Here is a 17,857-nt window from a genome sequence, read left to right on the forward strand (position 1 = left end):
AGAGACTTGTATTTTGCAACTTTATAAGACAGCAACCACTTGATTTCCACTTGAAAATTTTATTTTCTGACGAATGTACACTTAAAAGTGATGGATCTGTTAATACTTGGAACTCTCGTTATTGGGCACAAAATAATCCTCACTGGTTAAGAGAAGTAGATCATCAAACCATTTGGAAAGTCAATGTTTGGTGTGGAATTATTGGAAGTCAAATCATAGGTCCTGTTTTCTTTGACGAAAATCTAAACGGTGATAGATATTCCGCCTTGATAATGACAGATCTTCCTGTCTTACTAGAAAATATTCCTCTGCAATTGCGCCTGAACATGTGGTTCCAACAAGATGCATGTCCGTCTCATACATCGAGAGTTGCTCGTGCGGCATTAAATACTATGTTCCCCGACAAGTGGATAGGCAAATACGGTCCAATCAATTATCCACCCCAATCACCAGATCTCACCCTCCTTGATTATTATTTCTGGGGAAGGATAAAAAACTTGGTCTATCATGAACGTCCGACTACGAGGGATAATATGATTCGTAGAATAAGTGAAGCAATTCGATCCTTACGTGCCGAGAAAATTCTTCGAGCAACCAATGATTTTCAAAATAGAGTTGATGCTTGCATCGCAGAGAATGGTGCTCACTTTGAACATTTAGTCGCTTAACAAAACATGCACTCATTCATTCCCGAACGTGAGAGGCAAGGGGACTCACGTGAATCAAGCACCCCAAACGTGAGAGGCAAGGGGACTCACGTGAATCAAGCACCCCAATGGGATGAAATTCTCGTCACGTCCACGTCGTTCATTCTGGATAATGCTAAGCACGGGAAAATGCATACAGTCAATCTGGACATGATTGATCATCAAACATAATCAATCTAGTTAATAAACAAAAGCAGAGTACATAAAACTTTGACTCCCCTTTTCCTCCCCCATACACATACGCATGCACGTATGCACACACCCACACACAAGATTAAATCCGACTAAGTAACCACCACATGGTACATCTTGAGTAATGCTGATGCTGGCGGTAGTGTAACTTTCAAGCTGCACAACTCGGAAAGTAGTCAACGAAAATAAACATTCTTATAGTGTTTTGGAAAGGTCTTGACACCAGCTATTAGATTCTGGAATCAAAAATAGGGTGTTCCATTTAAAAAACTTAATGTGATTTCGATTTGACCTTGGCATCCAAGGTCAAACTGATAAGATCATTGAATAGATCTTTTGAAACCCTACAACTTTCGTCTGAACATATTTTTGATTGGTCCTAATCCTGCGAAGAGAAAAGGGGTGTACGGGTGGTCTGAAACACCCTGTACTTTTCCTCATCACCTACCAATTTTTTTCAAAATTTTTATTTCTTTTTATAAGCGGATAAAGTTTATTTTATTACGAATCCAACGATGTATAACAAAGTTATATTCCGACATTTCCATTTGCCAAAAATAATTAAAAACTTCTCTATACTCATGGTACGCGCACCCGTCCGTGTGCTACGGAAGTGTCCCTTTCCAATTTTGAGGAGTTTTTAATATGTTGTAATACAAATAAAAATATGGGACACGCATTTTTTATACGCCCATATGACCGTTAAGGGGGTGAAACACGCTGTTGAAAAAAATTGATTGTTTAATTTCTGAGGTAATACTGTCGAAACGGTAAAAGATATAAAAAAAGTTTCAAATAAAAGTTTTATGGCTTTTTATGTACTTTATAACCGTTCGCTCAGGTTTTTTAAAAATGTCATTTTTCTGAAAATCTTCTTCCCTCCTCTTCTAAATTTTTGAAAAATTTAAAATTTATCTTATATCAAAACTTATAGCCTATTCAACAACAAATTTAAACATGTATGATAAAGTTGTAGCTCAAAAACACATTTTTCAGAAATCAACTAATTAATATAGAAATAGAATAAATAGAAAACAACATATTAAAAACTCGTCAAAATTGGAAAGGGACTCTTCCGTAGCACACGGACGGGTGCGCGTACCATGAGCATAGAGAAGTTTTTAATTATTTTTGGCAAATGGAAATGTCGGAATATAACTTTGTTATACATCGTTGGATTCGTAATAAAATAAACTTTATTCCGCTTATAAAAAGAAATAAAAATTTTGAAAAAAATTGGTAGGTGATGAGGAAAAGTATAAAAAAAATTAAAAAAAAAAATTTTTTTTATCACTGTTGTATAGTACTTTTCATGCCATTTAACTTTTAATTAGAACATTTTTTTCTATCTCTTATAGTTTCGACGATATACGCTTCGAAAAAAAAAAGTCTTTTTCTTCAAAGAGGTGTTTCATCCCCTAAAAGTGCGTATGGGCCCTTATAAAAAAATACGTGTCTCTTATTTTGACCTAGACTACAACATATTCAAAGCTCATCAAAATCGGAGTGTAACAGTTGGGTAGGTTTGCTTGTGAGTATTGCCAACCTGTATTTATCTCATTCCATGTTTACGGGTGCTGGGTTCTGTAAAAAAGTCCAAAGAGGTTAGAAATCTCATATAATTCATTATAAAATTTAATAAAAATCTATAAGTTCAGATAAAATTATATAAAATAATTCTATTCTATTTTAATATATATATATATATATATATTCTATAAAGTTAAGTTGGCCCTACTGAAATATCAATCGTCTTCACTTCTACTCCACTTCTAATGAAAACAGAACATTAAACTTGTCTTGCACCAAAGTAAAACCAAATTAAGCGTATCGGTGAAAACCAGACCAATTAGACAATAATATGAGTGTCACAACACAATGACTTTGTTTACACCGAATACGCGTAATATTTAGTAACTTTCTATTTAATTATCTTAGTTCAGAAATGAATAATAAGGAACGAACAAGCGAGAATTGCTCGGTTAAAACGGTAGCAATGGAAAGGGGAGGAAAGGGATAGGACTTAAGAAAGTGAAATACGTTCAAGAGAAGGAAGATACACATCGGGTAAAAGTTCGGTATTGCTTTGTTTGTTGAGTCATTTTTGTTATTTTTTAATATGTTACATCTCAGATAGAGATGTTTTAACGAAATATGGTTCTTTATCTAAAATTTTCTATGCTCTCCCAATCGTGGTTATTAGCAATGCGATGTTTTGTAATGACAGGAGAGCTAGATTTCCTTATATCCAATTTATGTACCGTGAGTCTTGTTTTTAACTGACGTTTTGTCTGTCCCACATAAGAGGACTCGCAATCTTTACAATTGATTTTATAGACTACATCATTGCACGATAGTCGATCAATATGATCTTTTTCCGCCGTTATAAATTTGTTAAGTTTAAAGGGAATTGTAAAAGCTACGTTACAGTCATGCTTATTGGGGAGAGACAAAAATTTCTTAGATACCGAATTAATATAAGAGATTATAAAGCACCTTGTCAAATGCTTTTTCGCCCTGCCGGTGTCATTTTTATAAAAAAAGTATTTTAAACTAAAATAAATTGTAAAGAAAATAAAATTCAATGAATTTTGCGCGCTCAGACATGGTGACATGACAAAGTATCACAAGGGTACATACCTCTCGACATTGAGATTGTCATATAAATACGCAGTGACATTTATATTAAAAAATTATTTCTACAGGAAACATATTTGTACATTAAATATGCGTAAATATTATGTTTTCAACAAAATATCAATTTAATAATAAGATGTTACGATAGCCGTTGGGTCAGCTGTGAAAATAAATTCATTACAATTATCGATATTATTGATATATTACCATAAAAGTTCTTATCATATGAACATGGTAAAGAATTTGTTTTGACAGCTGTCCTAACAGCTATCGTACTATTTTGTTATTAAATTAATATTTTGTTGAAAACATTAATTATGCATATGTAATGTATATTCAAATATGTTTTCTATAGAAATAATTTCTTATTAAAAATGTCTCTGCGTATTTATATGACAACCTCAATGTCAAAAAGTACCTTGTCATGTCACCATGCCTGAGTCCGTGAAATATCAGCTTTGTGATTCGTAAACTTTAATCGCGAATAACTTAAAAACCATTATACTCTCGACATTTTTGTATTAGGATATTTTTCTTAAAATATTTTAAAAAATCTGCTCTTACCCAAGCAACACAGTTAGTTTAAGAATACGTTTAATAAACGTTGAAAATCAATTTTATACGTATAAACTGAAAAATAAACGTTTAAAATTTGAGACGTTTTTTATACTAATTTAATAAACGTTATAAAAACGTTTTATAAGACAAATTTTAGACGTGTTATTTTTAAAATGTAATTATATAATTATAATGATTGAAACGTAAAAAGTATAATATAAATAAGATATTTCATTATATTTAAAGGTTAATAATCTAGGAGAGTTTACTATAAATTTTTTTATTTCGAACAAAGTATATATATATATATATATTTTATATATATATATATATATATATATATATATATATATATATATATATATATATATATACCCTATGATCAGAAAGTACCGGGAATTTTTAAATAAAACAAAATAGAGTTAAATTTCAGGCAAATTTATTTTATCTCCTTCAAAATATGATCCATCTGAAGCAACACACATGTGCCAACGCTTGACCCAGTCCTCCATGCATCCCTGGTAGGCCGACGAAGGGATGGCCTTTAGTTCCCTCGTCGCATTCTCTTTGATCTCCTCGATCGACTGAAATCTCTTTCCACGAAGTGGCAACTTCAACTTGGGGAACAAAAAAAAGTCGCACGGGGCCATATCAGGTGAATACGGTGCTTGCTTGATGGTATTTACTTGATGTTTGGTCAAATAATTCAGTACAATTCGGGCTCGGTGCGATGGTGCGTTATCATCATGCAAAATCCAAGAATCCATACCCAAAACATCAACCACAATATGCTGTGCCGTTCCATATGCAATGCCAAGTTCACTAGACATCTCTCTTAAGCTGGTATGACGATTTTCAAGCACCATTTCTTTCACTTTCTTCACGTTTTCATCGGTGTTCGACGTCGATGGACGTCCGGAACGAGGGAAATCTTCCACCACTGTACGACCACTTTTAAAGTCTTTATACCACTCGTATGCTCTTGTTTTTGATAGAGCAGATTCGCAAAATGCTTTTTGCAACATTTTCAGTGCATCGGCACACGAAATTTCGTTCGCAACACAAAATTTCAAACAAACTCTTTGTTCAACAAAATTATTCATGGTAAAATGCGGCAAAATGAAAAAAGTTGACTGATGTAAACAAACGCCAGGCAGACACTAATGATCGGATGGCACTAAAACCTGACAGATGTGCGTCTTAAGGTCGTACCAACATAAGAAAAAAAAATAAACCGGTTCCCGCATGCGCGGTACTTTTAAATAAAAAATTCCCGGTACTTTCTGATATATATATATATATATTATATATATATATATATATATATATATATATATATATATATATACGTGCGCATGCGTCATTCCTAGCGTTATTAGCGCCTAGTGGTACTAGAAATGTAGCATGCCTCGGTATAGCGTGATGTGGAGGGAATGCGCATAAGAAGTTTTACATATATGCGTATAGATAGGCCTAGAAGCGCGCGCGGTTTTGCTTTCCGTCTAAATTTAATCTTTTTCTCGTGTCCTTTTATCAATTTTTACTGTGTCGTTTTCGTTACTCCGTATCCTACACGTGTTGATAAAATATTTCTTTGCAACTCGTGCGCAACAGGTATGTATATTTATTGTGGCAGAAAGAATAAAAGGTTCAACATCTTATTATATTCATATTATATTTATAGGCATTGATACTGTGCAATTAATACCTGTGCAATTTGGTACGTATTATTAAATTTAAGTACGGTGATAACTGTAACGGAATTAAGGTTACGTTGATATCATAAACATAACCAAGCTTTTGGCTTTGTGCTTTTATGTGAATATTTTCAAGATATAATATAAAATATACAAAAGGTTGTTACGTTATTTATATATTGTTTTAATAGTTTTATATAGAAAGTAAGACAAATTTTATTATGAATAACCTTTCAAAAAGACAAAAAAGTCGGCATTTTGCCAGACAAGCGAATGAAGAATTTAAGCAGCTAACATCTCTTTGTCGTAAAAGAAAAACTTATAATAGTGATTCTGATATCGAAACCGAAGGGAATAACATTCCAGTATTGAAACCATCAATAGAATGCTCTACTAAACATGTACTGGCAGAAGATTATTTAAGCATATCCTCGAACACTCAAGCAGATAGTGATTTACATAGCATTGTAAATAATTTTGATTGGAAAGAAAATGTACCTCTAGAAACTGATTCATTAGAAACTGATTTTTCAGAAGTAAAATTACCAAAAATGAAAGTTCCTAATAAGATGATACAATCTTTGGCTGAATGGGCTCTATTACACAATATAACTCATTCAGCATTAGATAATTTATTACTTCGCTTTAACGAATTTGTCGATGATCTACCTTTAAAGAGCAAAACTATACTTCGCACACCCAGACAAGTGTAGTTGTTTGAGTTTAGATAATGGTTCATACACACATTTTGGTATCGCAAAGAGTCTTTTAAAAATTTTAAATGATTTAAATGAAAATGTAATTCAAATTTTAAAGATTGATGTAAATATTGATGGTGTTCCAATTTATAAAAGTAGTGGAATATGTCTGTGGCCTATTCTTGGAAGATGTATAGATATAAGAAATAAAAATCCTTTTGTAGTTGGTATTTTTACAGGCACTGGAAAACCAAAACCTTTGGATCTGTATTTACACGAATTTTTATATGAGCTAAATGTTCTATCAACAAATGGTTTTTTTTATAATGGACAACAAATAAAAATTAAATTAAATGCCTTTATATGTGATGCGCCAGCTCGAGCTTATTTAAAATGTTGTACTTCTCATAATGGCAAGTATGGTTGTGAAAAGTGCTCCGTTGAAGGAGTTAGTATCTCACATCGAATGAGATACAAAAATATTTTTGCTTTACGAAGAACTGATCAATCATTCTATAATCAAATTGATGAAGATCATCATAAAGGCATTTCTCCTTTAGTAAATTACAATATTGGTGCAGTAACTCAATTTCCTTTGGATGCTATGCATCTTTTGTGTCTAGGAGTAATGAAAACTTTATTGTTTCGCTGGGTTGTCAATGGAAAACCACCTTATAAACTTTCCTTTCATTCAATTCAGAACTTTACGAGAAAAATGTTGTTCTTAAGACCATTTATTCCGAATGATTTTGCAAGAAAAACAAGATCTTTAACAGAATTAAGCAGATGGAAGGCCACTGAATATAGGCTTTTTCTTTTATATGTTGGACCTGTAGTTTTAAAAGACATTTTAGATAATGCAATTTATAAGCATTTTATGCTTTTACATTGTGCAGTATTTATTTTATCTAGTGCTGAACTCGTTAGATATATAGATTATGCTGAAGAACTTTTAAAAAATTTTATCTTGCATGCTGAACATATTTATGGAAATCAAATTCTAGTTTATAATTTTCATAATCTCATTCATATTTGTGATGATATTAGAAAGTTTGGTTTGTTATGGGATTATTCTAGTTTTCCCTTTGAAAATTTTTTGGGCAAATTAAAAAAATTGATTCGAGGTCCATCTAATCCTCATCAACAAATTTGTTTACGCATTAATGAGTTGAATATGCTTAAATTATCTATTAAAGAAGATAGTGTGCGGATGGTACATTCTCACATTAACGGTCCTATACCAAGAGAATATAGATATACAAAACAATTTCGTAAAATAATCACACCATCGTATACTTTATCAATATCAGACAATAACAGTCATATAGAACTAGATAACGGGACTATTGCTATAGTTAAAAATATTTTATTTGATGAAGTCCATACGAAGCATTATGTAGTTGTCAATGAATATAAAGAGATAAAAGACTTTTACAACTATCCATGTAATTCATCTATCCTTCATACTTTTAAAGTTTCTAATTTAAACCCAACACTTCATACTTATGATTTAAAAAACGTGAAAAGAAAATTAGTTGCTTTACCAGATAATCAATCTGAAATTGATACATATATTATATTTCCATTATTACATCTTGATAATAAATAAAGTTTTTAAAATTAGATTTTTTGGATTTATACATAATTACTTTTGTTTTATATCTGTAATCGAATTATTATCTAAAAATGTATAAAATTGTTTAGTTGAGCATTAAATATATGTTGAGCAATAATAAGTTGCGTATAAAATTTTCACTAGCGGTGTTTATTATGAATTCTTAATATTATTAATATAAAGAAAGTTTAAAATATTGGAATTAAGTGATCAACTTGCTTTAATTAAGTTTTATTTATTAAATTTTAAGAAAAATATCAAAAGTAATTATTTTTTACATTTAATTAATAAAACATTTAATGTGGATTTAATATAATCGTTTTTATATATATTTGTATGATTATAATAGTATTTCTTTTAGAAATATGTATTGTGTGGCTGAATTTATTAAAACTGCAGAGACGGAAGTTGTACCAACAAAATGGGTTAATAAACAAGGTACTAACAAGGAACGTTTGGCAACCCGAAAATTCAAAAAATTCTGAAATTTGGTGTACACATAGAGGAGTTCATCCGTAACACAAAAATATTTTTTGTTGGTGCCCAATTTCAGTTTAAGGGGGTGAAACATCCCTTTGAAAAAAATCGGATTTTTTCTTTCCAAGCAAATATCGTCGAAACTATAAGAGATAGAGAAAAATGTTCTGAATAAAAGTTGAATGGCTGCAAGAGCACTTTATAACAGTGATAAAGAAAAATTTTTTTTTTATTTTTTTTAATACTTTCCCCCACCACCTACCTATTTTTTTTCAAAATTTTTATTTTTTTTTATAAGCAAAATAAAGCTTATTTTATTACGAATTCAACGGTATATGACAAAGCTATGTTGCAATATTTCCATTTTTTTTAAATAATTAAAAACCACTCCATAATGCATGGTACGCGCACCCGTCCGTGCACTATGAAAGTGTTCCCCTTCGATTTTGACGAGTCTTTAATACGTTGTCGTACAGATCAAAATAAGGGACACGTATTTTTTTATACGTGCCCACTCTCACTTTTAGGGGTGAAACACCCCTTTGAAAAAAATCGGTTTTGTTTTTTCGAAGCGTGTATCGTCGAAACTGTAAGAGATAGAGAAAAATGTTCTGAATAAAAGTTGAATGGTTCGAAGAGTACTTTACAACAATAATTTAAAATAATTTTTTTTTTGTTTTTGTGAGATATTTAATTATTATTAACATACATTTCACATAGCTTTCAATTATTTGAGCACGACAATATTACATGTATACTCACGATGACATAAAAGATAAAACTAATTAAAAGAAATCATTGATGCATAACGATAGCAACTTACATTACTTCAATGCTATTTTATTACACTGTTATGTATACCGCACCATAAAAAAAGATGAAACTCTATTTTTTAACGTTAAAATATATATATAATAATTACATACAATTAGGCATGATTTATATATATAATTTTACGTATTTTTATATAACCATACATAATTGTTTACAGTGATATATGTATAGATAGATATACAATATTTCTCTTCAGCTTACAAAAGATTGTCAAGAAGAAGTCTTGGTTTACAATATTACTCTAAAATTCATGCATCCATTCACACAATTCTACGCGCTTGCTACCTATTCTTCATCTTCCTATTCTCTACCTATATACATCTCTACACACTTTATAAATATTTTACCTTTTACATTTTTAACAATTATATAATGATTACAGAAAGTTGTGTGCAATTATTATATATAACTATCACATAGTTTTTATATATATTTACATATATTTACATGAAAATTACGGATTATATGTGCTACAGTAATGATAGTCTTCGTAAAAATGTTTGAAACAAAAATATTCGCCACACCATGCACAACGCATAAATGCGGCCTTTCCACAGATACTACATTTTGGCACATGCTTTTCAGTTTTAAAATAACAATATTCTACAGGGTTTTGAAAGTGGTCGGGACGCGTTTCTACATATCCGCTTTTAAACCACGAATATTTAAAAAGGTTTTTAAATCTAGGTGAAGATAGTTGATTGTGAGTTAATGATTGTAATTTAATTATTTCATTACGGGAGTGCAAATTAATATCTTCCTCTTGAAGAATGACATTATCTGAAAATGTTCGCACAAAATTTTTCCAAATTCGGAATCCAAAGACATCTAGAGGCTGAATGATACCCGTCGTCTTCTTTGGAATGGTTAAAAATGTAACTTCTTTACCTTGTGGTACATGTTGCTCTAGCTGGCTCGGGCAGTGTCCCGTCCATGAGTCAAGTAGAAGCATACTTTTACTGCCAGTATTCGGTAGATATACTTCGGTGAACCGAGTTTTGAAATGTTCTACAGTGAGTTTTCCTGATTTTGAAGCCTGGATGTATATGTTAACTGGACGAAATAGAGTTTCTTCCACCCTCGGTCCAAATGTTCCTGTAGACTCCTTCAAAACGATGTACAGTGGTGAAAGAAGATTTCCACTTGCCGAAATAAGAGGCATTATAGTATAACTATGTGTTGTTGAAGATATACTTTGAACTGCTGCCTCAATTATTTTCACTCCTGATTTCGCTAATGTTCGCCCAGAATGTATTTCAAGATTGAAGCCACTCTCGTCTGCATTATAAACTTCTTCTAGTCCTATAGCTGGGATCTTGGACTTTACATTTGAAACAAATTCTTTTGCGACATTTTGTATATTTTCTTGATCTTTAAATGTAAATTGCGTTCGGAATGCGGTTATTTTTCGAGAAACAATTCCGTGTACTTTTTTAAACTTCCAAATCCACCATTTACTTGCCCTGAATTCGGGTAGATCCACTTGATCCTTTGCCTCCAAGGCCCATAATCTTAAATTCATATCATGAATGATTGATTTTCTATCACAAGCTTCTTGAAACTTGTGCAGTACATATTCCGCAATAAATGCAAATTTATCTGCATTTGTTCCACCTTTTTCTAAACTTGTCTCCCACCTGTATAGTTGATGATAAGATTTAACCTTGCGGAATTTGTGTTGTACTGCACTTAAAGTTCTACAGGCCTTTTTTCCACTTTTCCAAAACTCCACAGCTTTTCTCTTATAACTGAAGTCGACTATGCCTCCTTCATCATCAACAACGCATTCTTCAGGTTCGAAACTGCCTTCATCTTCTTCTTTTTCTGCAGGCGTAATATGTTCTACAACTTGCGTGGAATGTGGCTCCGACGGATCTTCAAAATCAAGCACGTAATCATGATCTATCAATATCACTGAACGTGTGTCCTGAGCTTTTTGTAAAATATTTTTAATTTCGTTATGTACTTCAATTTCCACTGGTGTTATAGGTGTCTGTGTTATACTCGCAATTTGAAACGTAGTAGCTAACATGTTTATTACGTTTGCTACATTAAACGGCGTCATTTTACAGAAATTTCTGTCAAGCACTGATTACTAACGACAGAATGGTAACTGATTGACGTCGCAAATGAAACTGGAAATAATACTTCCTCGGATATATTTATATGACTCAAAAGACGCAATTACATGAATTTATTTACCGCGCGAATAGATTTTGCGCAAATAGCTTAAACGTTAGAAAATTGATTTCCAAGAAATCTTTTATTTAATCTTATTTATCGTCTGGTATGCAAAATTAAGAGGCGCGGTCGCGTCTCGCGCCAAGTGACATGCGAAGCGAAGACCGAGTTTCTTTTTAGTCTAGACATCAAGGTGACTTTATGTTATTAAACTTTACTTCGAAAAATAGCAACGTATTACATTACTTCAATGCTATTTTATTACACTATTATGCTATTTTATTACATTATTATGCACGATAAATAAGATTTTTCCTGGAACTCTATTTTCTAATAGGAGATGACGAAAACATTTCGAGGACACTCTGCGTAAATATTAATTATAAAATCGCGCACATCTAGAGAAATATTTACGTAACATTTGAATGTATAATGTTCGAAGTAAAGTTAATAAATAATGTAAGCATACCTATATTAGAACAGTAGTATAAATACGTAAAACAATAGTATAAATGAAACAGTAATATAGTGCTATCGCTTTGCGTCAGTTTAGTATATTTGCAACATTTTTTATTGTGAAAAATGAAATCCTGTTCAAGCTGTGGCAAATCTTATCAACCTAATCTTCCAGTAAGTTCTTTTATTAGTTACATGAATAACATTAATTATTTGTACTTTCTATTATTATTGTTTTTATTTTGTTATCTATTATAGTTTCCGCCTTCAAAATGCGACACTTGTAAAGCAAGTGTCCCGGTGAATATAGTACGACCACTCATTGATGAAACAAATTCTTCTACAGCTCCTCCTTTTACAGCTGAAGAAATCATGCGGCGCGGTGGCGGAAGAGGAGCAATAATTCAAATACTACGGGAGAGGCGAGAGGCTCGTGAAAATCGTTAATTTATAATTTTGTATAATTTTTAATTTTGACTTTCCACGACAATTAGAATATGTAACTATTTTTTACTCGAGAGTCGTTTACTCAAGTTTAGTTGTTTAACAATATTTTGTTAATATTAAGATATTTATGATAGCGGCTGATGAAGGCCTAGTGAGGCAGAAATTGGTTCCGCGTTATTATAATAATGTACATTGCTCGCTAATGTATAATGCTTGCTCCTACTTGTACATAATAAAAATATATGTAATTTAGAATAACTTGATTATCATTCGTTCTTGGCTAAAATTTTATACGAGCGAAACAAAATATAATACATATTTCTTCATATACGTCAATGATTTCTTTTAATTAGTTTCATCTTTTATGTCATCGTGAGTATACATGTAATATTGTCGTGCTCAAATAATTGAAAGCTATGTGAAATGTATGTTAATAATAATTAAATATCTCACAAAAACAAAAAAAAATTATTTTAAATTATTGTTGTAAAGTACTCTTCGAACCATTCAACTTTTATTCAGAACATTTTTCTCTATCTCTTACAGTTTCGACGATACACGCTTCGAAAAAACAAAACCGATTTTTTCAAAGGGGTGTTTCACCCCTAAAAGTGAGAGTGGGCACGTATAAAAAAATACGTGTCCCTTATTTTGATCTGTACGACAACGTATTAAAGACTCATCAAAATCGAAGGGGAACACTTTCATAGTGCACGGACGGGTGCGCGTACCATGCATTATGGAGTGGTTTTTAATTATTTAAAAAAAATGGAAATGTTGCAACATAGCTTTGTCATATACCGTTGAATTCGCAATAAAATAAGCTTTATTTTGCTTATAAAAAAAAATAAAAATTTTGAAAAAAAATAGGTAGGTGGTGGAAGAAAGTATTAAAAAAAATAAAAAAAAAATTTTTCTTTATCACTGTTATAAAGTACTCTTGCAGCCATTCAACTTTTATTCAGAACATTTTTCTCTATCTCTTATAGTTTCGACGATATTTGCTTGGAAAGAAAAAATCCGATTTTTTTCAAAGGGATGTTTCACCCCCTTAAACTGAAATTGGACACCAACAAAAAATATTTTTGTGTTACGGATGAACTCCTCTATGTGTACACCAAATTTCAGAATTTTTTGAATTTTCGGGTTGCCAAACGTTCCTTGTAAGTGTTTTTGGCCTTATTACAAAGGCACCGACCGAATTAAAAAAACTATTTTATCAAGCGAAATTCCTGATCCAGAGAAGTGGGACGAGTATGATACCAGAATATTACATAAATATAGTGAGTACATTTGTGTAACAAATTTTATTAATTATTTTATTAATTTAACTTATTTGAAATCATATAAAATCTTTTAACTTGGAAATATATTTATATGTAACAAATTAAAAGAATTAAATCTGAAAGGCAGACTTTATATTGCTAACGATAAATAGACAAAAGTAATAAATGACAATAATGTTTGGATAATGAAAGGATTTCTTGCTAAATAAACGCACTTTTTTTTATTTAACTCGAATGTAATTAAGAATAAACTGAAAAATTTCAAGAATAATACAATTTCATGATCGATATTGCCCATGTTCAGAAGATAGAGATCAGTAAGCGTTCAGTGATTCTTTTATATGATTGGTTGTTACCTTTAAGTGAAGAATCATTAAATCTAATTATAAGTGTAGAAACAAATCATAATAAAAAGAATCACTGATTGTGAGTATTCACTGATCTGTTTCGTTTGAACGTAAGCATTGCTATTTACTTCTATATTTATCGGTTTATATTGAATTCACAGATGCCTACAGATATCTCTGGCTCTAACTAAAAAAACAAAACCAGGATCTTATTTAAAATATAAAAATAGAAACACAATATATCACATGATAAACTTTGCTTAATTGCAGATACATATCAAGAAGCTCGCTCTCACTTATCAAAAGCTGTATATACATCTCATTTGGATTCGGAAGAAGATAATGAATGTAGACGTAAAAGAAAAAGAATATCGAAAACTTGGTCTTCGAGTGAAGAAAGTGTTATTTTAAAGAAACAAAAACAAAACAAAAATAAAAGTAAAATAAGGTCCCCACCTACAATAAGATTTGATAAATGTACTTTAGATAAGGAAAACTTTGTAAACTCTCTAGCAGAGTTACCACGTGAAAGTTCGAGTTCCTCTATTATAGCTACTACTTCTATGAATGACGATAATAATGATAACGGTAATAATGGATATAGAGATAAAAGAAGAATGTCGGAGATTTATTCTTCAAGTGAAGACAGCTTTGTTTCAAAGAACTCAGAGCAAAACAAAAATAGAAGTGAAATAAAATCTCCTAAAATTACCTCATTTGATAAATCTACTTCAAATAGGGAAGACTCAACTTTAAATTCTAACTTTCAAGAGGAATCATGTGGAAGAAATTTTATGGAAAATGAAAATTTCAGTTCATTTATTATGCCTACTACTAGTTCCATGAACAATAACAAAAATGCAGGTTAGTTTTTTTTTATAAAATTAAAATATTTAATAAATAATTATATTTAACCATAATTATAAGTTTAGAATGCACTTTTGATCATTAGACGGTTTTCGTATAATAGTCTATTTTTTTATTTCAGATTATTTTAAATATACATATATATATATATATATATATATATATATATAATCTTAAGATGTGTCATAAACCAACTATAGAACTGTATTAGCATTAAAATATCACTTAAGACAGTTTTAAATTAAATCTATAATTCTATCTATATAAATATATTAGCCATTAACTTTTAAACTAAAATATATAAACGAAAAAAGTATAAAAATTAAAAGAATAGAAATAGCTCTAATTTCATGATTTAGAAATTTTTTTCAATATTACATTTGAAAAATTTGTAACGGAACACATGCTGAATGTGCATTAATACTTTATAAAAGTATTTGCAATTAAATGTAATTTATTATAGATCATTTAACATAATTAACAATATTAGTGATAGAGGATGAGTAAAAATCCTTAAAAATTATTGATACAATCGATCTTAATCAATCTCGTATTAAATATTCAAAATTCAGAATTAATTATTTACAATTTATGATAGTCTTAATAACTTATTAGAGATAACGAAGAAAATAATTGGTAAAAATATTATTTTCATTATAGCAATCCTAGTAAATTGCACTAAGTAGCAGTAATATATCATTAATTTTATAATTTCCTACTCAATAATGTAATTAACTGTTACGTACAAGGCATGTTACATTACAGTTATATTGTTGAGTGAGAAATTATAGCATTAATGTTACGTTATTATTACTTTGTGTTTACTGGGATATACTGACAAAAATTTGTCTATTTTTAATGTATTTTTTTAAATCATATATAGTCACAATCGTTCTTACAAGTAGAAATAAAACTTTTATTCTTTTTTTGATTACAGGTAAACCACTGCTATTGTTAATTTTGAAAAAACTTAGGAAACTCGATTATGTGCAAAACAATGTTATTATCCCTGATATACAAGAAGTATTAAACTATATAAAACCTCAACGATTGGAAGTTCAAGAAACAAATGTCCCAATAACACTGCCAATTGACAATGACACACAGCTTAATGAATTTGAGCAATATATTTCGACTACTGAAAATTATAGGATCATGGTAAGTGTTTCACTTTTTTAATCTAATTTGAATTCAGTGGATACTTCATTAATTTAATATTGTGTACATTTTTAGATATTGAAATTTAGTCATATTGGAGGTCATGGTACTGCAGGGATCACTAGAAAAATAATGAAAAACCTTATAACGTCTAAGTTTGCGATGAATTTTAATTGGGGAGGAAGAGCTCCAAAGAGGCCTTTTAAAGAACTTAAATCAAAGCATTTGCTTCTTGGTATGTCTTAAATTTATAATATAGATAAATAACTTTGTTTTATAATTTTATCTTATTTTTTTAATACTCTTAATTTAACTGGTTTTTCTTTATAGATTCTGTGCGTAAAGTAATTCCTTCGGCGTCAACGGAAGAAATTGAATCAGCCATTAAAGATTGGCTGAAACAAGCCAAGACAAGAGTTATGTCTCATCATTTCTAATCGTTTCTCCCAAAGACATATATTACACATATATATTTTTATTTTATTATTAGTAAAAGACATATATTACACATATATATTTTTATTTTGTTATTAGTTAAAGACATATATTACACATTTAATTTTTATTTTATATACTAGTCTTTACTTTAAAAATATGTTTTATTTTGTGATTATCATTTATGTGAATACATAACTTTGTGTAATAACTTGTGTATAACTTCTGTTTCTGTAAAATTTAATATTTACTTTTCGATTATATTTGATTATATTCGATTTTTTATTATAACATATAATTAAGTAAACAATTATTTTAAATAAAATAAAATTTCATTAAAAAATTAATATTTTTTTAAATATTACGGTTGGACACCGCACGATTGGACACCACTACTCATAGCGGCCGATGCCTAGAGTTTTTCTACTGGTCAAGCGCTGTAAGTGGTGGTGTCCAATCGTGCTGTGTCCAAAACGGTGTCACCCTTTTTAAACAACGTTTATTTTACAACGTTTATTTTAACGTTTTTTAAACGTTTTTTTTACTAGTGTAAAATACCGTTTTTATACGAGACATTTCGACCGGTTAATAAACGTTTTTTTATACATCAAAAAAACGTTTCGGCTAAACGTTTATTAAACATTTATTAAACGTAACTGTGTTGCTTGGGTAAGAGAAAATGCGAGCTTTTTGGGACATTTTGTATATATTATCGTTATTATTGTGACATATATAATGTTTATTCTCATAATACGTTGCCCAATGCAACGGGCATGTTTTTATTACCCTGCGAATCCCACGAATTAATATGTAATCTTATAGCTAGCAACTGTACTACTCTGTCTATTTCAGAAGCAACTGATAATTCGAGGTTATGTTATTAATGTTATTAATGTTAATTAATTGTCGTGTTTGCTGTTTGACTCACCAGTTTAATCATTATTATCGCTGCTATTCTCAGCATTATTTTCAACTTGCATCTTGTCGGTTTCAAAGTCGTTGCTTTGACGATCTCAATACTTCAGTAATAGCCTCCTTGAATAAAGTTTGTGTTAATTTAAAATTGGGATTTGCCGCCATTGCTTCTGTATGGATATAAAAGAATAATATAAATTATTGCAATTTTTTCATGTAAACTCTGAAACAGAAACAGTTTTCTTTTCTACATTGAATTGTTTCGTATGTTTCACATCGATATATTTGCAAAGTGTAAAAATATGCAGTGAGATCGATTTATAAGATTTTCTACAAAACATAATCAAAAT

At 30.3% G+C, this 17,857-nt stretch overlaps 2 protein-coding genes across 2 annotated transcripts; both read left to right on the forward strand.

Annotated features, from left to right (window-relative positions):
- Positions 1–5,416: 5,416 nt before the first annotated feature.
- Positions 5,417–8,683, forward strand: LOC120358795. Its single transcript, XM_039454176.1, has 3 exons — positions 5,417–5,708; positions 5,779–5,814; positions 8,466–8,683. Exons 1-3 carry the CDS (start codon positions 5,528–5,530, stop codon positions 8,621–8,623), a joined length of 375 nt encoding a protein of 124 aa, XP_039310110.1. The 5' UTR covers positions 5,417–5,527; the 3' UTR covers positions 8,624–8,683.
- A 4,922-nt stretch (positions 8,684–13,605) lies between these two features.
- On the forward strand, positions 13,606–16,729 carry LOC120356767. The gene is made up of 5 exons (XM_039454175.1): positions 13,606–13,782; positions 14,403–14,996; positions 15,937–16,157; positions 16,233–16,392; positions 16,488–16,729. Exons 2-5 carry the CDS (start codon positions 14,696–14,698, stop codon positions 16,592–16,594), a joined length of 789 nt encoding a protein of 262 aa, XP_039310109.1. The 5' UTR covers positions 13,606–13,782; positions 14,403–14,695; the 3' UTR covers positions 16,595–16,729.
- The last annotated feature ends 1,128 nt before the right edge of the window (positions 16,730–17,857 follow it).

Source organism: Solenopsis invicta, chromosome 10 (assembly GCF_016802725.1).
Source record: "Solenopsis invicta isolate M01_SB chromosome 10, UNIL_Sinv_3.0, whole genome shotgun sequence".
NCBI classification, from domain to species: domain Eukaryota; kingdom Metazoa; phylum Arthropoda; class Insecta; order Hymenoptera; family Formicidae; genus Solenopsis; species Solenopsis invicta.